Below are 23,412 nucleotides of genomic sequence, written 5' to 3'. Positions count from 1 at the left end.
AGCTCCACCCTGAAGTTGCACAGATCTCCAGCCACCAACCATTTCACTGGTATAGCAAAAGATACTGCGATCGATCAATCGATTGATCGATCGTCAGGGTTGTATACTAAACATCAGGAAAGGGTGGAGGTAGAGTATAAGGGGAGGTTCTGATAGTTCACTAATTGGTTCTTGTTTGTTAATGAACAGGGTCAGGAGCCAATTGCTGGGCAGAAGGTATGTGTGGGACTTCCAGGTCCTATGAGGAAAAGGAGATGCAGGGAAAGAGAGAAGGCTTTTTTCTGGCATGCTTTGGAGGAGGAAGGGTGCTGCAATCATGTAAGGCCTCAGGAGAGCTAGGGCCTTTGGCCTCCACTATAGGCGGGTTGCCAAAGATGTTTGGCATGGACTACTAGGTGGAACAAGCCAGGAAGATTAGGGCAGGAGGAGAAATGGAGATAATAAATTGTTAAGTGCACGCCTTTCCAGAAGGGGAGGTATCTGCGCCCAGCAACTATGCTTAGTAGGCAAGTTACAAGCTGTTTTCTTTTATCCAGGGATTCAAGGGTGGTAAAGCAACCACTCCCCTAATAGAGGTGGGTAGAGAAGGTAACCTGGTTAGTGTTGGCTACAGCTACAGCCGATGCAGAGCTAAGCCAGGTGGAACAAAGAGGAGCCAGGAGGGGTGACAACAAGGCCAAGCCCTACCCCCCTCTAGGTTTTTAAAACTACATGCAACAGTGGGGGACAAATGAACATTTCTTGCTAGGTAACAGTGACTAAGGCAGAAGGAGGAGATGTTTAGAGTCGCCTCAACCAGGTAAGAAGTAGGTGCTGACCAGAGAGGAACAAGAAAAGCAGGACTCTGGGCATGTGTTCCGGAGGGAGGGGTTTAGCAGGGGTAGACTGGGATTCTGTTTCAGACTGCCTTGGTTTGTGGTGTGGTCTGGATCAAGTGGCTTGAGTTTCCTCTCAGTTTCTTCATCCAGAAAGTGGGGCTAGTAAGGCTTGTCTAATATAAATAGATAATGTACATAGTGTTGGGAGCAAAGATCAAATGATCGGTCTGAGAGTGGGGGCAGCAGACACACAGGCATTCAGAACCTAACAAGCCAGAGATGCGTATATCTCTCATCTAATTTAATGTTAAGCATATCTTTGGCTCTAAGGTAAGACCCAGACACACACAATGCATTCTCACTGGGTTATCAGATAGAGCTGGAAAGGCCTAACCCACCTCCACCTTTCCTTAAGGAGCATGCTTCTCCGGGTGCCGGCGTTCTCCTCTAACATGCTACTCACATGGCCTACCCTCTTCTACCCACACTATCCCAACATCCCTTCTCCAGACCAGCCACTGAAAACTAGAATCCAAGTTCTATTAGACGCAAAAATCAGCCACGTTAAGAATGCTGTATACATTAGCTGAAAACCTGGTATGGTAATATGCTGGCTGGCAATCAGGGTGGACCGGGGAGGGTAAACACACATTCCTGGTTGCCAGGTGAGTCTACCCTACTGTTGGGAATCAGGCATCTGACAAGCCGCACACTGCTCCCCACAACAAAAAATTACCCAGGCTCCCAGTCTAAAACATCTACAGTGCGGAATTTCACAAACCCAACTCCTCTAAGTAAGACACTTCCATCAACAATGGCTTTGTTTCTCTGGCTTAAATTCTAGACACCAATGAGGCTAAAGGAGGGTGTGTTTTGCAGGAGGCAAGAATGCAATGGAACCCCTGAGGCGGATACCTAGTTTCCATCCCTAGGAAGCTAGGTATGTCATTTACCAGATTCCTCATTCATTAAGGGCCAGGGAGTTGGTGTCTCAGTGGGGAAAGGTGTGCACACCCAGTCTATGGACTGGGTGGCTGGGGACTGAACCCAGGGCAGCATGCATGCTGTGCAAGCATTCTACCAACTGAGCTACATCACTAACAAAAACAGGTAGACATCTGGCCATGATGAGAGAGAGAGAGAGAGAGAGAGAGAGAGAGAGAGAGTAAACTTCAACCCATCTCCTGCTATGGTTGAATAAGATGTCCCCCAAAGGGCTGTTTCTAGTTGGCTTGATCATTAGCTTACAGTGTTTTGGGGAGTCGGTGGAATCTTTAAGAGACATGGCCTAATAGAAGGAAACACTGAGCTACTAGCCCCTCTCCATCTCTCCTCTCTTTGCTTCCTGTACAACAGGAACAAGCCTCCCTTCGCCCCCTTATCACATGGTTCCACCATAATATACTTTGTGCTACAGATCCAAAGCAAAGGGCTAAGCAACCATGATCTCAAACAACACAATCTGACACTGTTAGGCAGAGCAAACCTTTTCCTTTAAGTTGATTATCTCAAGTATTTTTTTGTTTTTTGTCACAGTCACAAGAAGATGTGACAAACACATCTTCCAAAACCTGACTGGGTTGGTTTGCTTTACAACAGCTACACAATGTCAGTATTTCACCAATAATATAACTCCATTAAATACATTATACTCCACAGGCTATCGCGCTAAGGCACAGCACAGTGGTTCGGCACTTGACTAACAGCATACACGAAAACTGAGTTTGATCGTTAGGCCCTCCGAGGGGAAAGAATAGAACAGACAGAAAGTTATCAAAAACGACTTGATAACTTTCCCCCAAATAAAACAAATGAAACTTGTTCAAATTTCTGTTGCCAAAGTATTATTCCCACATTCTCTGTGAACTTAATAGGTTATCAATGTAACATACCCGAGGTATACAGTCTACAGATATGGTTAGTCAAAAACCTCTTGGAAAGAATTCCAGAAGGAAAATAAGGAAAAGCTAGGCAACCTGCATTCTCTCTGAACCAACTCTCTGTACCGCATAAGATTCACCTGAGCACTTTGTTCTTGCTGAGGGCTTAGATGCTAAGAGCAGGCTAGGTAACCCCAAGTCTTCCTGGGGCATGCCAGATCGAGCTGTGAGGTCACATGAATTCCTTGCAATGAACAGAGTCAAGGAAGGCCAGAAGCAGGTTCGGGGGCAGGGCCAGATAGATGACTGCCCAGCTCAGCACAGCACTCGCCTGTGTGACTCATTCTATGTAATCACTGCCCTGCCCTCATCCCAGCTGACTCCGGATTGGTAACCATTCTGGTATCCTAGTGCCATAAGACACTTAATATAACTCTTGCCACTAGAAGCTCACAAGAAATCACACTTAGACAAAATGACCAGAGTGAAGCCAGCTACTTTTCTGCCAAGTGAGGTGGCACACACCTTTAACCCCAGCACTTGGACGGCAGAGACAAGTGGATTCGGAGGCCAGCCTGGTCTACATAGAGAGTTCAAGTCATACAAGGATACACAGAGAGACTCTATCTTTATATTAAAATTATTATTATTATTTTCCCCAAATCTTAAATGTTCTTCACTATTTATAAACAAGTTAAAATGAAAGCTCCTTAGACCTCAATTAGACCACATCCCAGAGGCCTGTTTTCAACGTGATAGAAAGGAACTCAGAAGCTGTTTGCATTTCTCCTGTCTCGCCCTTCCTCCTCAGTGTGCCTCTGGAATGCATGTGATCCCGGAAAGAATAAGAGGAAGGTAGTAGTTATATATTCCCAGCAACTTACAGCCACTGTAACAGGGCTTGAAGGGGTTAACCCTCATCTACAAGCTAAAAATGAAGAAATGCAGAGCTGAGGAAGATCCTACTCACGAGCCTATCTGAGCCCAACCAAGGACACCATCTTCCTCGGCCAGTCTAGGAGAATTAATGTGACTAAAGACAGAAAAAGAATTACTTCTCCATGAAGATAATCTTTACCTAGGTTCACTTGCAGATGGCTTATATAGTAACAGCAGAGAAGAAATATAATACGGAAGGCACTTTGCCAGTACAGAGACCTGATGTGTTGTGAAATATGTGTTTCATTAAGTAAAAAAGCAGCAGAGAGGATCTGTGTTGAGTGTGCAGAGGATAGTTACCATCCCTGACTAGCCGATGAGTTCCTCTGTGTAACTCAGAGGCATGTCAAATATAAAGCCGCCTGGGGCCCCAGGCCTGCCTGTGACACTGCCTGTGACCCTTGCCTGAGCTGGCTGTCTACCCACTGCCTTGTGCTTCTGTTGGCTTCAGTACAGAGACATGATGCTCCACAGACGGAAGATTGCGCCAGCCAAGCATACGGGAGCTCTCTGAGTGTTTCGTCACCTTCTACTGTCTGTCTAGGATTGTGACACCATTTCCCCAATGACTCCAAACACAGGATGGACCAACAGGGCCACACCCCCGTAAGTGCAGGTTTCCTAAGCAGCGTCAGAAGTGGGACAGAGGTACACAGCACGCCACGTGGCCTTGGATTCTCCCAGACTGATGCAGCCAAGGATGACCTTACGTTGCTTTTGGCTTATTCACCTGTCACAGTGGCGTAGCGGATGACATCTCCAGACAGACACCACATTTTAATGAGCTTAGGATTACATGCCAAGCTTAGATATCACAGAAGTTCCATAACCTTTGAAAGTTTGTTCTGATTTTCCCAGGCTAAAGGATAGCCATTCTGATTTAAATATAGCAAATTTCATAGGTGCTAGCTAGCCTTTTTCTGCATCATGACACATTTTTTCTCCTACTCTTTCCTTTGGGGGTCTTATGTAGCCCAAGCTGACTTGGCATGACAATGTACCCCACTTCCTTTAGTGTGGTGCTGGGGATCAAAGTCTGGGCTTCATGGGTGCCAGGCAAGCCTCTACTGATAAGACCTACAGCTCCCAACAGCAGATCCTTTCTACAATTCCTCATGGTCAGCACTTCATACAAGTTTCTTCTTATATAATACTTGACCACTTGACTAATTTTAATACTAAATCAGAGGGCCAAGATTTTTCTACATTTTTATTATATTTAGAAAAAACTGGAAACAAAAGCAAGTCATTCGAAATGAGTGACAGCTTAAGCTCCTATAACAGGTAGGTGTAGCATCTGGAACCACTGCCCAGGTCAATTGTAAGCCATCTATTGTAAGGGGATTTTAATCCAGCAACATGGCTGTTCTGGCAAGGGATCCACCACATCCAAAGACCTTCTAGATCTGTGTGATCCAGCCGGAATGACACAACTTTAATCCCTATGGCTGGAATACAGACACACCTTTAGCACACGCCTTTAATCCCAAACAGTGACATCTAATTGAGGGGCAGACAAAGTGACAAATTAGAGAAATATTTGACAGAATGAGTTAGAGATAGGATAGCCCTAACTCTTAGAGAACAGGAAAGAGGCAGCTTAGTGGAGGAGGAGGAGGAGGAAGAGGAAGAGGAGGGAGATTTACTAATACAATTATACAAAAACAGGTTACATGTGAAGACAAGAATGAGAAGGAGCCAGAAGATTAGATAGAACAGATTGTCAGAGTCAGCTTGAGGCCAAGCAGAGCAAGTCAATGAGAACCAGAGAGAGGCTGTACTGACTCAGTCATCATGGAGAGGAGTTTGAGCCAGTTAGCCAACATTCGGAAAGACTAGAAATGCTGAGCTTATTCAGCAGATGACAATAACATCCGGTGAATAAGACTTCCTTCTAGAGACTGTAATGCTGGAATGGGAAGGATTTAGTTGTACCCATCAAGACAAAGAAGGGGAGACCCCACAGACCCTCCATACCAACTTGCTCCTGTCTCCTAGGGGAGCAGAACTGGCCTAAGTCAAAAGCTATATACATGGATGGTAAACATCTCCAACAGCTAGGGAGAAACAGGAAGGAAGGAAGGAAGGAAGGAAGGAAGGAAGGAAGGAAGGAAGGAAGGAAGGAAGGAAGGAAGGACTCCCATTGTGCTTAGGTAGGCTGACTAAGTGCAGTGGAAGAGGGTGTGTGCTGTACATGACAAGGTGTTCTTTAAACTTCTGGACCTTGTTAACCTTGGTGGCGAGCTAAAGCACCATGGCACGTGGGCAGCCGAGTGGAGGAGCACACAAAACCCTGCACCTTAGAGACAGCCATCTGCCCTTGGGAACCGGCTCCATGCCTTACGAGTTACAGACAGCAAGGCTGGGTCAAATACTCCATCGGAGAGGACAGAGGGCAGATGAAGGACCAGCTTTGAAAACACTGAAAAGTTTAGCCTTTTGATTAATCTAGTGATCTATTTCTTCCTTATTGCTTGGTCACTGCTATAAAACTTGACTTCCTGTGAATCTAGTGTCTGAAATGATTACCAGAATTCTCACTGCAACTAAACAGTTCCTTTAGAGACATAAATAAAGACTGGATTTTAACTCACTTCTACCAGGAGCTAAGAGGTGTCCTGTGTTCCATGGAAAAGGGATGACTGTAGTCAAGTAACCTCCGAAAAGCATATAACTCTCTCTTCTCTTCTCTTCTCTTCTCTTCTCTTCTCTTCTCTTCTCTTCTCTTCTCTTCTCTTCTCTTCTCTTCTCTCCTCTTCTCTCTCCATTCTTCCCACTTGACCTTCCTCCCTCCCTCCCTCTAATTTTTCCAAGTCTTGTAAACAAGGTCTCACTAACACAGTTGAGCTAGCCTTGGATCAGCTATGTAGCCCAGATTGTCATCACACATGCCATCCTCCGACCTCAGCCCCCAGGGTCTGAGATTACAGGCATCCACCAGGCCCAGATGACATGTTTCTTCTTTATTATAGGGCTTTTCCAGACCTTTGTCACCATACTACAGTACCCTTCCAGAGGAAGGGACAGATGTGCTGCCTCCAGATGTTTTTCCCTGGAGAATCTGCTTTTGTTGCTATTGGGAATTTGGGGTGCGGGAGATTTGATGATTTGACTTGGAGTTTCATATACATGAAGTCTATACTCTACCCGTGAGATACAATCCTTTCCTAGACAAGAATTGTGGGGGTTTTGTTTGTCTGGTTGGTTGGTTGGCTGGCTGGTTTTTGGTTTTCTGATATATATAAAATAACTGACATTTTCAAGTTAACAAAATTTCCAATGTAAAAATTAGAAAGCTCACACAATAATAATATGTGTATAAAACATCCAAATTCTAATTGTGAATAATTAAGATAGACATATAATCTACAGCAACTGGAAAATGTAACAGAGACAACAAACCCCCCCCACAAAAAAAAAACAAACAACAAACATACACAAAACTAAACAGTTAGTTCATTGGCACTGTGGGAGATTGAACCACACCTTAAACATATGTAAATGAGCTGAATCCGCATATTACCCGGCACATTGCCTGCCTGTACCCCTTTTCATCCCTCACATCTTTAAATCTGTGAACACCCTCTTGAAACAAAGTCCTTGGAAATAAGATATGGAAGAACACACAGGAGCTAACACATACTGCCCAACCCTCCTGATAATAACCCTATTCGAACCCAGGCAGCTACGATATTGTAGACAAAATTACAAATAACCAGAGGCCTACAGAAGACATCACTCTCTGCATAGACCAACTTCAAATTGGGTGGCTCTAAACGATTCAGTCTGAGTGTATGAACAATAAATAATAAGTAAGGGAAAACTTACCCACAGAAGCTGAGTTTTTAAGAGCTGACTCCTTAGGGGCTCCTTTCTGAATTCGTAATGTGGCCCACTGTTCAAAACAAGAAGCATTCATTAAAACTCTTCCACAGACACGTGTAAACCCTGAACATATTTACACAGCCGTGAACACCAAGTCTGGGCACTGTCTGAATTAGGGAGAGACCCCAGGGAACCTCTGATGTACACTATTGCTGGTGGAGAGCTAGAGTTATGTTTTAACTACTGTGCTTAAGAGATCTATAAAACAATAACATCTCTAACCTGTAAACCCTACTTATTCAAGGATAGATAATCCAGTAATGCTCCCTTGCCCAAGGACAGATAACTCCCTGGAAATGGGGGATGGGGGGTTGTTCTGTCATGTAAAATACTGAGCAGGGTCTTTTCACACCCCGTAAACAAGCTTGGTTGCCCAGCTGCACAGGATGTGATTGGTTACGTGTAGGCTAGAAGTCACGTGCTCAAACTTTGTGGTAGTCATCTTCTTGCCCAGTGGGATTAACACTGGTCCTTTGTATGCTCCTACAGTTGTCACTGACAGTGCCCTAGTAATTATCTAAATTGCTTCTCACAAGAGCTATGAAGCACTTCTGGAGATTGCGGCTTCAACAATGGCTGGGTTGCAAAAGGCCAACCAAACCAAGACTAACCTAGAACCCAATCAACCAAACCAAACCAAATAAGGGGGAAGGGTTGGGGGTATCTATAGACTCCTTAAATGCTACATTGAAATAAATCTACTTGAAGCCGGGAGGAGGTGGCATGAGTCTTTAATCCTAGCACTTGGAGGCAGAGACAAGCAGATCTCTGTGAGTTCGAGGCCAGCCTGGTCAAAGAGTAAGTTCCAGGGCAGCCAGGGCTACAGAGAGAAACCCTGTCTTGAAAAACCAAAAATATTAATAATAATAATAATAATAATAATAATAATAATAATAATAAATAGCAGCAACAATAATAAAGAAAATCACTTGCACTTTTTATGGTGTGATGTCAAATGGTAAATAATATTAGAAATACATAAGAAATGTATGAAGAGGGTGGGCTATAGCTCAGGTGGTAAAGTGCTTGCCTTGCACGCATGAAGTCCTGGGTTCAACTCCCAGCACTGAAAAAACAATCAGTAAGGCTGGTGGTGACATGTGCCTTTAATCCCAGCACTTGGGAGGCAGAGGCAGGTGGATTTCTGAGTTCGAGGCCAGCCTGGTCTACAAAGTGAGTTCCAGAACAGCCAGGGCTACACAGGGAAACCCTGTCTTGAAAAAACAAAAACAACAACAACAACAACAACAAAAAAAAAAATCAGTAAGAGTTACACACACCAACCATCTTACTTTGCTGCTCACCTATTAAAGTGATTAGAGAAATGGGGGGGGGGGGGGAGGGGCAGGGGAGGGTATCAGTAAAAGATCAGGAAGAACAAGTGCCAGCTTGCTCTGAACACACTTAAAATGTGACAAAGAATGTCACCACTTCTTTTTTTTGTTTTTTTGTTTGTTTTTGGTTTGGTTTGGTTTGGTTTTTTTGAGACAGGGTTTCTCTGTATAGCTCTGGCTGTCCTGGAACTCACTTTGTAGACCAGGCTGGCCTCGAACTCAGAAATCTGCCTGCCTCTGCCTCCCAAGTGCTGGGATTAAAGGCGTGCGCCACCACTGCCTGGCAGGAAGACTCATTCTTAATCTGGCTGCATCCTCTCTACTCCTGAGGGAGTTGTTGTTGAACTGCCATCTTTTCTCAGCTGAGGCAAAGGTTAGCTTCCATAGATCTCCCCTAAAGCTTTGGCACCTGTTATCATTTGTAAGGAAACCAAAGATGGTATAAAATAAATTTGTGTAAACAATCAACCATTATTATTCTTAGAACTCACCACCTAATCTCATATTTCATATAAAGGCAACTTAGACTGGAACAATTATTCCGTACACTCGATGGAAGGCACCATCAGTTTCAGCAAGAGTTCAGTATGTACACTCTAGAATTCACATGTTGAGGATGGAAAATTTATAAATTTACTCTGCAGGTAAGAGCTTTTAATCTTATCTGATAAGTGGTCTTCTAAGAAGAAATTTGGACACACAAAGAAATACCAAAGAATGGTGCTGAGGTGATGGTTCAGTGGGTGAAAGCATTCGCTGCGAAAGTGTGGCAAGGTTTGATTTCAAATCCTAAGAACCCACATAAAAGCCAGATGTGTTGCAACATCTGTAATGCCAGCTCTCTTCTAAGATAGTTTCTCTTAGAAACAGGAGAGTCCACAGAGGTTCACTGGCAGGCTAACTTCATGCATACACCAGAAAAGCCTCAGTCTTAAACGTAAGAAATGGACTGACACCCAAAACTGTCCTCTACGTGCATGTCACAAAGACACCCACATTCACACACAAGGATGTGTGTGCACACATGTATGCATGCAAGAAAGGAAACCAGAAATTATCCATAATGTGTGAAGACATGGTGAGAATTGAAACTGGTCCCATGGACTCTCTGACCTGAGACTTCCAGGCTCCAGAACCCTGAAAAAGTAATTCTCTCCTGTTTAGCCTGCTTGGCCTGTGATAGCTTGTCACACACAGCGACATTCTTCATATTGAAAATCACATCCCTCAAACAGAAAGACCGATCACAAAGAGCACTGGAAAATGCATGGCATTTCCCCATTTGAGAGTTGCCAGGGTCTGGCCTACAAAGACTGCTCACGATAAATTTTAAGGTTGAAGACACTTCTATGGCAATGGCAATCTGTAGTAGAAAACAGCTTGGGACTCTTGTAGTAGACACCTGCTTGGGACTCTGTATAGACACTGCTTGGGACTCTGTATAGACACCTGCTTGGGACTTTGTGTAGACACCTGCTTGGGACTCTGTATAGACACCTGCTTGGGACTGTGTAGACACCTGCTTTCCAGTGCTTATTCAGCACTGAGAACAAAGAAGCATTGCAACCAGCCTGGCGTCAGAGAGAATTTGTCTTCCTATTTCCAGTTGAGACTTTAAGCTCTCGGGTCATCTGCTTCATCATCTCTCTAAGGAGGGTCAATACCAAAGGTGACAGTGAAGATTAGAGAGCCAGGCAAGGCCCGTGACACAGGTCTGTAAGTCCAGCTGCTTGGGAGGCTGCAGCAGGAGGCTCATAATTCAAGGCCTGTTTACACTAACTGCAGTCACTAACTGTAGTGATCCAAAGGCCAGCCTGCACAACTTACTGAAACCATATCTCAAAATACAAAAATAAGCTGAGGATTGGGGAGACAGCTCAAGCGGTAGAGCCATCATCTAGCTTGTGCAAGTCCTTGGGTTCAAGTCCAGTGTGGGGCTGTGGAGAGGGAGTGGGAGAGTGGAAGGGTGGGGAAAAGGTGGGGGGGGGTAGCATTAAAGGAGAGGAACTATGGGTGCCCAGCAGAAGGTGGGATACAAAGCAATTCTGATAAATCGATCCTTCCTCCACACACCTCACACTTGGCTTAAATACCGAGAAGGAGCAGTTTCCCTGACCATCAGTGCATCCCCAACAGGTCACTATTTATCTTAGACCATGCGTCTTCTCCACCCCAGCGGGTGAGCCCCAGGACAGAGACAGTATAGTTCTTCTGGGGCCTCTACGTCTCCTCAGGATAACCTCCAAATGCTTCAGCCTCAAAACCCTGCAGACAAGAGGACCCTGAAGTGCGGCCACAGCTTTAACAATGATAGGATGCTAAGGCCACAGCCACATCTGTCTGTCACCAAGCCCCAAGGGAAGCTCAAAAGCAGAGACCCTCCAAGCTTCCTAGCACTTGCTTCCCAAAGCCTGAAAGGGGTAAACAAGCTCAAGTCTGTTTCAAGCCACATTTAAAAAAGCAAAGATCTCATGGTTTCCAGGTCACATAGATGAGGATAACCTTACATTTCTTTTTCTTTTTTCCTTTTCTTTGATAATTCCATACCATTTTTGTATTATTTTTACCCTATCATTTCCTACTTTCCATGTCCCCACTACTCCCTCTCAAGTTCATAACCCCTTCCTTTTAATTATTAGTGACATATATGTTTAATTATTATTGTGTGTGCATGAGTGTGTGTGTGAGTGAGTGTGTGAGTGAGTGTGTGTGTGTGTGTGTGAGTGTGCGTCTTCCTGCCTCCAGCTCCCAAAGGCTGAGATTACAGACCCATGCCCAATTTACATGGTGCTCAGAATCAAACCCAAAGTCCTTGAGAACACCGTACCAACTGGGCTGCATCCGCAGCTCTCAAGTCTGATTTTTAAATTATAAGGTTTCCACCCTAGACAATTATAACTTCTAAATTTCATGCCGTGAAGATTCGAGGACTAAAGACAGGGAAAGAGATAACAGAAAGTGAATAAAACCAGCTAAAAACCCAAATGGCAAGGATTATCTGTAGCCAAATGAGGGCGTCTTGACAGAGTTTCTCACTTTGACAGACACTGAAAACCCTGGCTTTAGATTCAGACTGAAAAACCCTGGCTATAGATTCAAACTGAAAACCCGATTCTATGTCCGACAGCTGCATGTTACTAACTCTAAATCAATAAGAATAATGACAGGCCCCTGTGGAATTAAGATAAATGAAAAGCCAGCTTTTCTTTATAGACGTTGCTCATTATAAACAGCCTGGGCCTTCCAGCATAGATTCTATTTCCATCAGAGAGGTATGCACACTTAGTAAAAACCTCCTGGGGATTATGGGCACGCTTCTATCAAAAGATGGAAAATCTTTGGTGGATGGAAGAGTAAAGAGACAAGAGAATCCATATGCCATAGGCAAGAAGAAACCGCTGAGTGCATGCTAACCCGTCAAAGGGAACAAGTTAAATCTTAGTCTCAAGTAAACAAGCAATACAGTGCCTGTCATACTGTCCTAATTTAAACTCTACTAAAACTCAGCACTAACTGTGTGTCAAAACCCTTCATTTTCTTTCCTAATTAAAGCCTCAGAATGACCCAGTAGGATGCACCCCAATCTATACACACAGAACCGAAGGCTGTGATAAAGTGACCAGCCAGGGACCACGGAGCCAGAGATACCAGAGAACTTGTCCATCTTAATCCTCAAAAGGGAGGGAGTTACTCCTTGCAGTGCCCACATTATCAGAAACAATTGGCATCTCACAAATCCCTTTCTCTCAGGGTTGGTAAAAGAACCCAGGGCTGAGCCCCACGGGCACTCTGCTTAGCTGCACCCACAGACAGCCCTCTCACCTCCTTCCTGTCAATAATTTGATATTCTCCTTCTGTTCCATGTTGCTTTCCAATCCTAAACCTCAGACCATGGAAAGCAATCTCTCCCTACTCTCACCTGAACTCTACAATTAACTTGAAGGGTTGAAAGCAGCAGGCACCTTACACTGTTTAACCTATATGCTCCTGTTGGATTAACACACATACACACACACACACACACACACACGTGCATACATGCACACACATGCACGCGAGCTAGAGCTAGAGATTCTAACACATACATTTCTCAGACACATCCTCAGTCTGAAGGTTTACATTTCAGGTTGTATCTCAAAGGCTGAACACATACATTTCTCAGACACATCCTCAGTCTGAAGGTTTACATTTCAGGTTGTATCTCTAACAAAGGCTGACTAATCTTTGGCCTACCTGATACCTAGCAGGTTCTTGTCTACCCCTTAGAAATTACTGCTTTAAAGACTTCTAGAACTTATCCTATCCCCAATAGCATTGTCCTCAAATAGTTTGCCATACCAGAGACATGTAGACATGTATTCACATCTAGGGACACCTAGCAACAAAGAAGGCAGCATGCAGTTGATGCTCAAAAAATAACCGTGCAAGCGCACTTGCAAATACACACACATTAAATGAATGTAACAATTTTTCAAATTAGAAATACTTTCCTTAAAGTGAAAACCAAAGCAAGGATACTCGATGCTACTTGTCACTATCTTTTTTTTGTTTTGTTTTGTTTTGTTTTGGGGGGGGGAGTGTTGTTTTTTTCGAGAGACAGGGTTTCTGGAACTCACTTTGTAGACTAGGCTGGCCTCGAACTCAGAAATCCGCCTTCCTCTGCCTCCCAAGTGCTGGGATTAAAGGCATGCACCACCACTGCCTGGCCTTGTCACTGTCTTAATGTCACACTGCAAGATTCTGTCCCACTTAATGACAGAAAAGGTAGGAAGATGAAGGAGAGGGAGGAGACATCAAAGGATAGGATAAAGCCACAATTAGTCACAGAAATGTAGTGTCTACTAGAATATCTGAGGACATCTTCACTCCGGCATGTGTGTGGAGGTCAGCAGACAACTTGTCATAGTTAGCCATGCCTTCCCCTTCCCAGCACATGCCACCGTCCCCGTGTGGGTTCCAGGGATCAAAGTCAGGTCATCAGGCTTGGTGACAACTGCCATTTCACCAGTTTCCCGATTTCCCCACTTTGAGATTGGATTTTTTTTTTTTAGATTTATTTATTATTATATCTAAGTACACTGTAGCTGTCTTCAAACACACCAGAAGAGGGTGTCAGATCTCATTACAGATGGTTGTGAGCCACCATGTAGTTGCTGGGATTTGAACTCAGGACCTTTTTTTTTTAAGATTTATTTATTTATTTATTTATTTATTATATGTGAGTACACTGTAGCTGTCTTCAGACACTCCAAAAGAGAGAGTCAGATCTTGTTACGGATGGTTGTGAGCCACCATGTGGTTGCTGGGATTTGAACTCCAGACCTTTGGAAGAGCAGTCGGGTGCTCTTACCCACTGAGCCATCTCACCAGCCCTGAGATTGGATCTTACTCTGTAGCTCAACCTGGCCTTAGAAGAGCCTGGTCTCAGTCTTTTGGGTGCTGAGATTATAGGTATGATCACTATGTCAGACAAAAGGGGATATTAATATGTCTAACTTGGTGTTGGTGTTTAGAGGGTTTAGCATATATGCTTTAGCAGATAAAAGGAATTTGTTCTGTTCCTGCCTGTTAATAACTTACTTAAAACTTATCAGCATATATTCAGTGCACAGCGATGGGTTTCATAAAGCTCTTTTCCTCCAGACGTATTACGTACTTTGACCATCATTACCACATACCCGCCCCTCCCCTTCCACCCTCTCCCACAAGTTCCTTCCCTCCCCCAGATACTCCTTTCTACTTTCATGTCATATATCTATATTTATCTACTTAAAAATCCATGTATTAAAGAGAACACGTAACAATTAAATAATTCTTAAACCCTTCTCCAAAAATTACTAACACTAATAATACTTTCTACTTTTTTTTTCATTTTTTAATTAGGTATTTTCCTCATTTACATTTCCAATGCTATCCCAAAAGTCCCCCATACCCACCCCCCCACTCCCCTACCCACCCACTCCCCCTTTTTGGCCCTGGCGTTCCCCTGTACTGGGGCATAATACTTTCTACTTTTAAAAAACTGTTTTTGTTTATCCATTGATCCATTTTTATATTTATTTATTTTATGCATATGAGTACACTGTAGCTGTCTTCAGACACACCAGAAGAGGACATCAGATCCCATTACAGGCCGGGCTTGGTGGCGCACGCCTTTAATCCCAGCACTCGGGAGGCAGAGGCAGGCGGATTTCTGAGTTCGAGTCCAGCCTGGTCTACAGAGTGAGTTCCAGGACAGCCAGGGCTACACAGAGAAACCCTGTCTCGAAAAAAAACAAAACAAAACAGATCCCATTACAGATGGTTGTGAGCCACCATGTGGTTGCTGGGACTTGAACTCAGGACCTCTGGAAGAGCAGTCAGTGCTCTTAACTGCTGAGCCATCTCTCCAGCTCATACTACTACTGTTTTAGATTTATTTCCTTTATGTGTATAGGTGCATGCACGTCTGTTCACCACATCTGTACAGTGGTCAAGAAGGCCAGAAGAAAGCATCGCAATCCCCTTAGAACTGGAGTAACAGCCACGTGGGTGCTGGGAATAGAACCCAGGTCCTCTGGAAGAGCAGTCAATGCCCCTTGCCACTGAGCCATCTCTCCAGTCCCAAAAATAACAATTTTTATGGGGTCATCAAGATGGCTCACAATATATATATATTTTTTAAGTCAAGGTCTTACTCTATAGACTAGGCCATCCTCTAGCTCGAAGCAATCCTCCTGTCTCAGTTTCCCTGTTATGCTAGGATTACACTTGTGGTTTCAGTGAGCCACCTGACACCACAGTGAGCTATTCAAGGGGCTTCCAAACCCAAGTCAACCTCCAGAATTTGAGTATGGTCATTTAAAAAGCCACCTATTAACAATATAAATTTGGGGCTGGAGAGATGGTTCAGCGGTTAAAAGCACTGACTGCTCTTCTGATGGTCCCAAGTTCAAATCTCAGCAACCATATGGTGGTTCACAAACATCTGTAATGAGATCTGATGCCTTCTTCTGGTGTGTTTGAAGACAGCTACAGTGTACTTACATATAATAAAAAAATAAATCTTTAAAAAATTTTTAAAGCAAACACACAATAGACAGTGAAGAGTGTATGTGTGTGATTGGCCTATGGTGGGGGGTTGTGGTGTGACTGTTGTGACAAGGTGTGGTATGAGTTTGCTCTTTGTGTGTTTCTTGGGTTTAGACTCAATGCACAAGTGGAGAGAAATAGAGATCTTCTTGAAGTTGCTTTCTGCTCTGGATGGAAAACGCTTGGGGCCCGGACAAACAAACTCAAAAGTCAGAACCTGGATGGGCAATCATCTCATCAAATACAGTAATTTGACAGCCGAGAACAACTGGGTGGTGACGCCCTCCTTTGGAGATTAAAGCAAGGCAGTAATAAGCACCTGGAAGCCAGCATGTGCCTGTGATTCCCCTTATCTGGTTCTCCAAAGGACACTGCTGCCCAAGAAACCAGCTAGGTCATTTCAGGAGGCAGTGCTGAAGAGGATCACTGCTGTATGTGGAGTTAGCATTCTGAAGAACGGCCAGTCGGGAGGAAACTAAAATCTGCAGCACAGTGTGACTACACTGTGTAATGGCAACAAGAAGAGAAAGAAAAAAAAAAAACCTTAAAACCTTGAGGGGCCAGGCGTGGTGGCACACGCCTTAAATCCCAGCACTCGGGAAGCAGAGGCCAGCCTGATCTACAAAGTGCGTACCAGGACAGCCAGGGCTATACAGAGAAACACTGTCTCGAAAAAACAAACAAACAAAAGAAACCTTGAGGGCTAGCTTACAAGGTGGCACACACCACTCAGTGCTTGGGAGCCTGAGCCTGAAGCAGCAAGAGCCAAAGTTCAAGGCCAGCCAGTGTGAACTAAGAAGTGAGATACCATTTTGGAAGAGAAAGTGGGACAGATAAAAGAATCTAACCATTTTAAGGACTCAGCAAAGAAGTGGCCAGCAAAGAGAAAGTCCAGCAAGGACCAAAGGGAAAGCATTAGCAAGCAGCAGAGGTAGAGATGTGCATCTCGGAGCCACTCCAGTGCTAAAAGCATGGGACAGAGCCAAGTCCTATGGGAGGGCAGAAAGTACAGGCCAAAAAGTGCACAGCAGCAGATGGTAATAAAGAAGCGGGAGAAACCGAAGGCAGCAGATTCTAAGCAATCGTACCCCATCATCTAATCATAAAGACACAAGGCACCCACCATGCACGAGTGCCCTCCTACGGACTCAATGCACTGATGTGTTTGCACACCTAAAACCTATGTGGAAAGCGAAGTCTGATGGTCCCACTCTAACACCAGAAAATGGGAGGTGGATTGTCAAGAACTTCAAAGCCAGCTAGGGCTCCCAAGAGTGAGATCCTGTCTCAAAACCAAAACAAAATCTATATGCAAATAGGCATTGTTTCCCCTCTTTTGAGGACGAATACTATAAGGTACAGGGATCAGATGACCTTGCTAGATCAGATACTGAGAAACAGGGATGGGATTTGGGTACCAAACCCATGCAAAGCTGTACAGCCTACAGGGCCTCTGCATTCACTGTTGTCACACTTAACTCAAGCAAACGTCTGAACTCCCAATTCTCACATCACTTGCCTCCGGGCCTGGAGTGGCCTTCTAAATTTTACTAAAAAATGTGTATAAGCTTATGCTGAAGTCATCCCTCCTGTCCCTCCACTCAGTTGGATCTAACACCTTTGTCCTTGAAATCTGCAAACAAACCCAGAACCAGAAACCTTTGGGATGGTATGCCAGTGCACCTGATTAGATAAAAATCCCCGTGACTACATTAAAATAAAATCTGATTCTTAAGCCGGGCACTCGGGAGGCTGGGGAGGTAGAGGCAGGTGGATTTCTGAGTTCGAGACCAGCCTGGTCTACAGAGTGAGTTCCAGGACAGCCAGGGCTACACAGAGAAACCCTGTCTCGAAAAACAAAACAAAAAAATCAGATTCTTCTCTGCCACCCAGCCATTTGGTGTTTTATCTTGGGCACCAAGTGGAACAGGATGCCTCTGTAGTCACAAAAGGACCTCTGAAACCTGGGGCTGTAAAAACTCAAGAGTGAAGTGACAGCCCGCGAGGCATAGTGGGTAATAACCTGCTGATACAGCAAACTGCTGTCCTGGAGTTAATCTAGTAAGTAAAAAAAAAAAAAAAAATAGTAGTGAAGAAGAAATACAGGTAGAGGGACTCTTGTGAAGTGGACTACTGTTCTTGGCTGGTATCAGGCTGTCTTTCTTGCTACAGCCGATCAGAAACTGAAATGTTCTCTTGGGTCCCCGTTCCATCTCCACCCCCACCTCCCACCACTGACCCCTTGCCCAAATTGCTTTCACAGTTCTAAGCTCAACCCCTGCCACTCCAAGATCTGAAGTCCTCAGAGCAGCGGGAGCTCCACATCCTTTCCTGCACTCACCTCCAAGGTTTTCACCAGGATCTTCATGTAGATCTCCGAGATACCCAGGGATAATCCGAAGGCCGAGGGTAAAAGGATGAGGCCGCCCACCAGCGTCAGCCAGGTGGACAGGAGCTTCACCGCCAGGTCTGCGCCCTCCATGTCTCGGCACGCCCTCAGGAAGAGGTCCCCAGGAAAGCCGAGCGCGGTAGGTGTCTGAGTCCCAGGCAGTCCAGCCGCAGTTCGGAAAACACAGCGTCCAGCCCGGAGCCGGGCTCTGGGGAGTCTTTGCCGCCCGCCTCGTTCCCTTCAGCTCTGCGGAGCGAAGAGGAAAGGGAAGGCGAGAACTCTCAGAACTACTGCGATATCCTTGCTTCCTCCCCTTGGGTCCCGGTTGTCCCCGCAAGCTCACTCTCTACTGGAGGCCCAGGCTAAGCTGTAGCCACGGCAGCGGGCTCAGACCTGAGTGTCTCTGGCGAGAAGACCCAGCTGGGTGACCTACGGGACACCCTAGTGCAGTCAGAGTGCATGGAGGCAGCCAGGAACGCGCCCCACCCCGGGCCTGATTTCCTCCGGGTAACGATTGCGACAACCCCACGGTGACTCACCGAGGCCCTCCGGCAGCGAGGATCCCTGCAGGCTCCCTGCACCTCGGCGTGGGCTGCGGGCTATGCGGGTAGCCAGTGGCTTTTGGGCGCCGGGCTCCCTTTTTCTACACTCTGCCCTTGCCCCACCCCCATTGCCACCCAACAGGGAGCTCCGGGGCATGACCGCGTCCCCGGGGCGCCGCTGCCTAGAGAGCCGCCGCCCTCCGCCCCGCCTCCCCGCACTCCCAGCAAAGGTTCTTTCGGTAGCTGACTTTCCATCTTCACCCACAGATCGGACCGCTGACGTCTCCAATCGCTGCGGAAGATCGTGTTTGTGAGCAAGCAACACGACCTCCTGGGAAGGGCTTTCGGGAGGAGGAACTACTGAGCAAGGGTGAGGCAGTCGCGCACCGCCGCTCGTGGCTCTCCCTCACCTCCTTCCCAGCTGCAGTCAGGGAAAGAAAGCTCGCCCGCTTTCTCTCTCTCCACAAGTCGCCTTAGCCACTCTGCCACCACCTCTCTAGCCACAAAAAAAGACCCAGAAATTCCAAGCGATTGTGTCGCAGAAGACTGGAAATTCCAGCACTTACGCTCGGGAACCTGCGACTGGAGAATTCCGAGGAGATGGGGCTGGGCTGTTTTGAGTTCCAACAGTCAGCTTAAGGCTAAATAGGTAGATCCTTTATAGACCTTGCTTTAAAAGGGCAGGCGGACCGGTGAGCAGGCGAGGGGGAGGGGAGGACAGGACACCCTAGAGGCTGTTTGTCACTCCCCTCCCTGGAGGAGATTCCAGTCTAAGCTTCCCTTGCATCTGCCTACACAAGACTGCAGAAAACGCTGCGCAAATGCTAACCTTCACCTAACTGGCGACAGTTTCTCAGGAGTCCACGTCCCACGCCGCCCTTACTAGAACGAAGAAGGGAAAATCCTGCACGCGTATTCCACTGCAGGACAACCAGTTTTAACAGTAAGTGTGAGAAAAGATATTTGAGAGCAGCAGTGTGCAACGCGACTGACTGGGACCCAAACCATCACCGAGTCTGCCCTCAATTCTTAGAAGGACCAAACCCTTCCTGTTGACAGTCGGGAGTCAGTTTTGGAGCTGGAAAAAGTGGGAGAGCTAGCAAAATGAACTGAAAGTTTTTACAGCAAATAATTGCAGAGAAAGCTGCCCTCACCTCCAGAAGGAGTAGAGGAAGAAGGAAGCCGGCCTTTAAAGACTGTACAAGTTTGTTCTCTGAGCCTCCTGCCAGGTGTAGACACTTTTCCCACTAAGGAGGGGGAAGGGGAGGACAATGGAGTATGAAGAAAAGAAGCTTTTACTCGCAAAACAGCTTCTGGGGTCATTGAGATGGCTCATCAACAAAGATGCCTGATGCCAGTCAGCTAGGATGACCCGTCAATCTTTGGACACCACCACGACCCCCGTATAAGGGGAGAACCAATTTATCTCCTGCCCACCTGTGCTCGGTGGCATGCCTCCCCCCCCACACAAAATAAATAAAACGTAACAAAAATTATTTTTTGAAAAGCATCTACCAGGCATGATGTGGAAAACCTGTAACCCCAGCGCTTAGGAAATAGAAACAAGAGGATCAGGAGTTCAAGGCCAGCATGGGCTTTCCTCGACACCATCTAAAAATAAAATAAACCTCTATGTATGTGCAGAAAGAAACTGGAAGCTGGCCAACATATCTCTGAGTACATGTGTGGTTTATATAGTTAGGTCACAAGCTAGGGTTTATTAGCTCAGTTAATGTTCCAATAAAATATTTAACCTCTATTATTTCCTCCAGCTGAAGTGACTAAGGGCTGCTCCCTTGTTCACCCTGCAGAGGAAACAAACAGGAGGCCCCTGTTTCAGCTCAGCAAACAAACACCCCGGTGCCCAGGAAGGCTGGTTGTTTATAACCAACGTATGAACGCTTTGATTTGGGGTTTTGTTTAGGAATGTCTTCCCCACCCCTACCCCCCACCCCCCAGCAATGTCACAAAGCCTCCTAAAAGACACAGGCTCACCTTGGCAACCTTAGAAAAGCAGAGGTTCAGCACTTTACCTCCTCAGAAACCCCTTCCTGCAGTGAGGACTCCCCTGCCTTAACAGATCACACTTGGAACTTCCACCTTTATGGAAGCCAGAAGTCTGAAACTACGATGCTGTAATAGAGTCAGGCTGCCCGCAAGAGCTCTAGGGAGAATTTTTCCTCTTCCAGCTTCTGCTGTTCCAAGAGTTCTGTGGTTTCTGTGACTCTAGTCTCTGCCCCTGCTCACATACTGGGCATCTTTCTGGTATTTGAATGAACTCAAGGAACAGACAGGAATCTGTCTGGTGTGGTTCTGTTACTTAAGTCTTTTATTCTGAGACAGACTGTGAGACCTCAGGGTGGGTGGACAAGAGTTGTGGATTCAGTTCTGCAGTCTGACTTTAATGCAGATAAAGGAGCTCCAGAGAGGCTCTTCCTACACATGCACTGCTTTGGGTCAGATGTTCAACCGAAGGATAAGAGCTCCACTTTTGTTTTTGGTTTTTGTTGTTGTTGTTTTTGAGACAGAGTTTCTCTGCACAGTCCAGCTGTCCTGGAACTCACTCTGTAGACCAGGCTGGTCTTGAACTCAGAAATCCACCTGCCTCTGCCTTCCAAGTGCTGGGATTACAGGTGTGCACCACCACCGCCCAGCCATTTTTTTTCCACTTTTGGGTTTGTTTGTTTGTTTGTTTTCCCTAAGCCCAACAACAGACAGTAGTCCACACTATGTGTTCCATGGTTGGGAGAGGTGGTCAGATGTAGCAGATATGGAAACAAGTCTATATATCTAGTCCCTGCCTAGGAAGAGGAGGGAGGGAAGGAAGGGAGGGAAGGGGGGAGGCAGCCTGAGAATGCTCCTTACTAGGAGAGCTCATGTGCAAGGCCCTGGGTTCAAATAAGATCACATAGCAGCGCTCTGTCTGGTTGGTTGGTTGTTGCAATACTAGCAATCAACCCCAAGACCTTGCACATGCTAAGTCAAGGCTCTGTCATGAACTGTAGCCCTAAATTAGAGAGGAAAGAGGAAAGTCACTTTTTATCCCCCCCCCCATTGGTCTTTTCTTCTTTTTTTTTTTTTTTTTTTTTTTTTTTTTGGTTTTTTCGAGACAGGGTTTCTCTGTGTAGCCCTGGCTGTCCTGGAACTCACTTTGTAGACCAGGCTGGCCTCAAACTCAGAAATCCGCCTGCCTCTGCCTCCCGAGTGCTGGGATTAAAGGCGTGCGCCACCACGCCCGGCTTCATTGGTCTTTTCTTGTTTGCTTTGAGGTTTGTCTTTTTATTTTGTTTTGTCTTTAGACAGGGGCTGTCTATGGCTCTGACTGTCCTGGAACTTGCTGTGTATATCAGGCTTTCCTTGAACTCACAGAGATCAACTTACCTCTGCCTTCAGAGGCTTGGGATTAAAGGCATTCACCATCACACTGGGTTCCTAAGGTTTTTGTTGTTGTCTTGTTTGTTTTTGTTTTGTTTTTTGAGACAAGGTCTTCTATAGCCCAGTGTGGAGGAATTGTAATCCAGCAACATGGCTGCTCTGGCAAGGAATCACTTCTAAGGACCGTTTAGGTCTGTGTGAACCAACTAGGAGGACACCTTTTATCCCTCTGGCTGGAACACAGACATGCCCTTAGAACACACCTTTAATCACACACAATGAAGGTAATCTTAGTTTGTAGAAGGAAACAGCTATTTTGGAAGTGATGTCTAATTGAGGGGCAGACAAAGTGACAAATCAGAGAAATATTTGACAGAATGAGTCAGCTCTCAGTAGAACCGACAGGAAAGAGAGGTGACTTAGGAGCAGCAGAGGAGGAGTCATGGAGGAGGGCAGTTCAGCTGAGTTTGTGCCGTCAGTGAAGTCAGTTCCATTCAGTTCATGGAATTCAGAGGCAGTTTTCCCAAGCAGAACAATTCAGTAAGAAGCCAGGAGAAGTCACTTTGAATCAGTCAGCTGGAGTGCAGTTTTGAGCCAGAATAGCTGAGTTGAACCAGCCAGCCAGAGTTGAGAAAGAACTAGAAAAAGGGAGCTTATTCAGCAGTAAGCCTCTGAGATGACAATTACATCTAGCGAATAAAAGCAACCCTACTAACTATTCAAGGCTAGACTTGAACTCCTAATCCTAGTTTCAAAATAGGATTATAGACCTGGCCCCAAACACCCAGTTTAGTTCCTTAAGCATCCTAATTTGGAGAGACAGCATCTTGAGTTCACATTTCACAGTCTGTATTAACTTGAACACATTGCAAACAGACTTTTCTTGTGTGCTCCCTCCACCCCCCCCCTCCAGGTCCCTGACTCCTGTTCATAAAGGGACTCTTCTGAAGATTGTTTACCAGAATGCAAAGCTTCTCTCTGTGGCCATACACACGTCTATCTCTCATGCCACATGTCAAGGAACCAACGCAGATCATAACAGTTGCTAAATATGACTACAGCACTTGAGCATTCTAGAATTGGAAAAAACAAACATCAAAAACAAACCGACCACTGTGTGTTTAAGGGCTCATTGGATCCATTGCAAATGGCCTGAGCTTAAACTCCATTGTCTCCATA

At 45.6% G+C, this 23,412-nt stretch overlaps 1 protein-coding gene across 1 annotated transcript in view; it reads right to left on the bottom strand.

The window, feature by feature from the left end:
- Nucleotides 1-19,054, bottom strand: part of Gpat3 (glycerol-3-phosphate acyltransferase 3) — a 51,294-nt gene extending 32,240 nt beyond the window's left edge. The window contains exons 1-3 of the mRNA XM_021163447.3: nucleotides 18,856-19,054; nucleotides 18,269-18,562; nucleotides 7,466-7,532 (exon numbers count right to left, since the gene is read on the bottom strand). Coding sequence (XP_021019106.1) covers nucleotides 7,466-7,532; nucleotides 18,269-18,409 — 208 coding nt within the window. The 5' untranslated portion in view covers nucleotides 18,410-18,562; nucleotides 18,856-19,054. The remainder of the gene's footprint in view (nucleotides 1-7,465; nucleotides 7,533-18,268; nucleotides 18,563-18,855) is intronic.
- Nucleotides 19,055-23,412: the final 4,358 nt, after the last annotated feature.

Source organism: Mus caroli, unplaced genomic scaffold, assembly GCF_978045245.1.
Source record: "Mus caroli unplaced genomic scaffold, Mus_caroli_1 scaffold_4, whole genome shotgun sequence".
Taxonomy (NCBI): Eukaryota; Metazoa; Chordata; class Mammalia; order Rodentia; family Muridae; genus Mus; species Mus caroli.
This window is presented reverse-complemented; position numbering and strand designations above follow the sequence as displayed.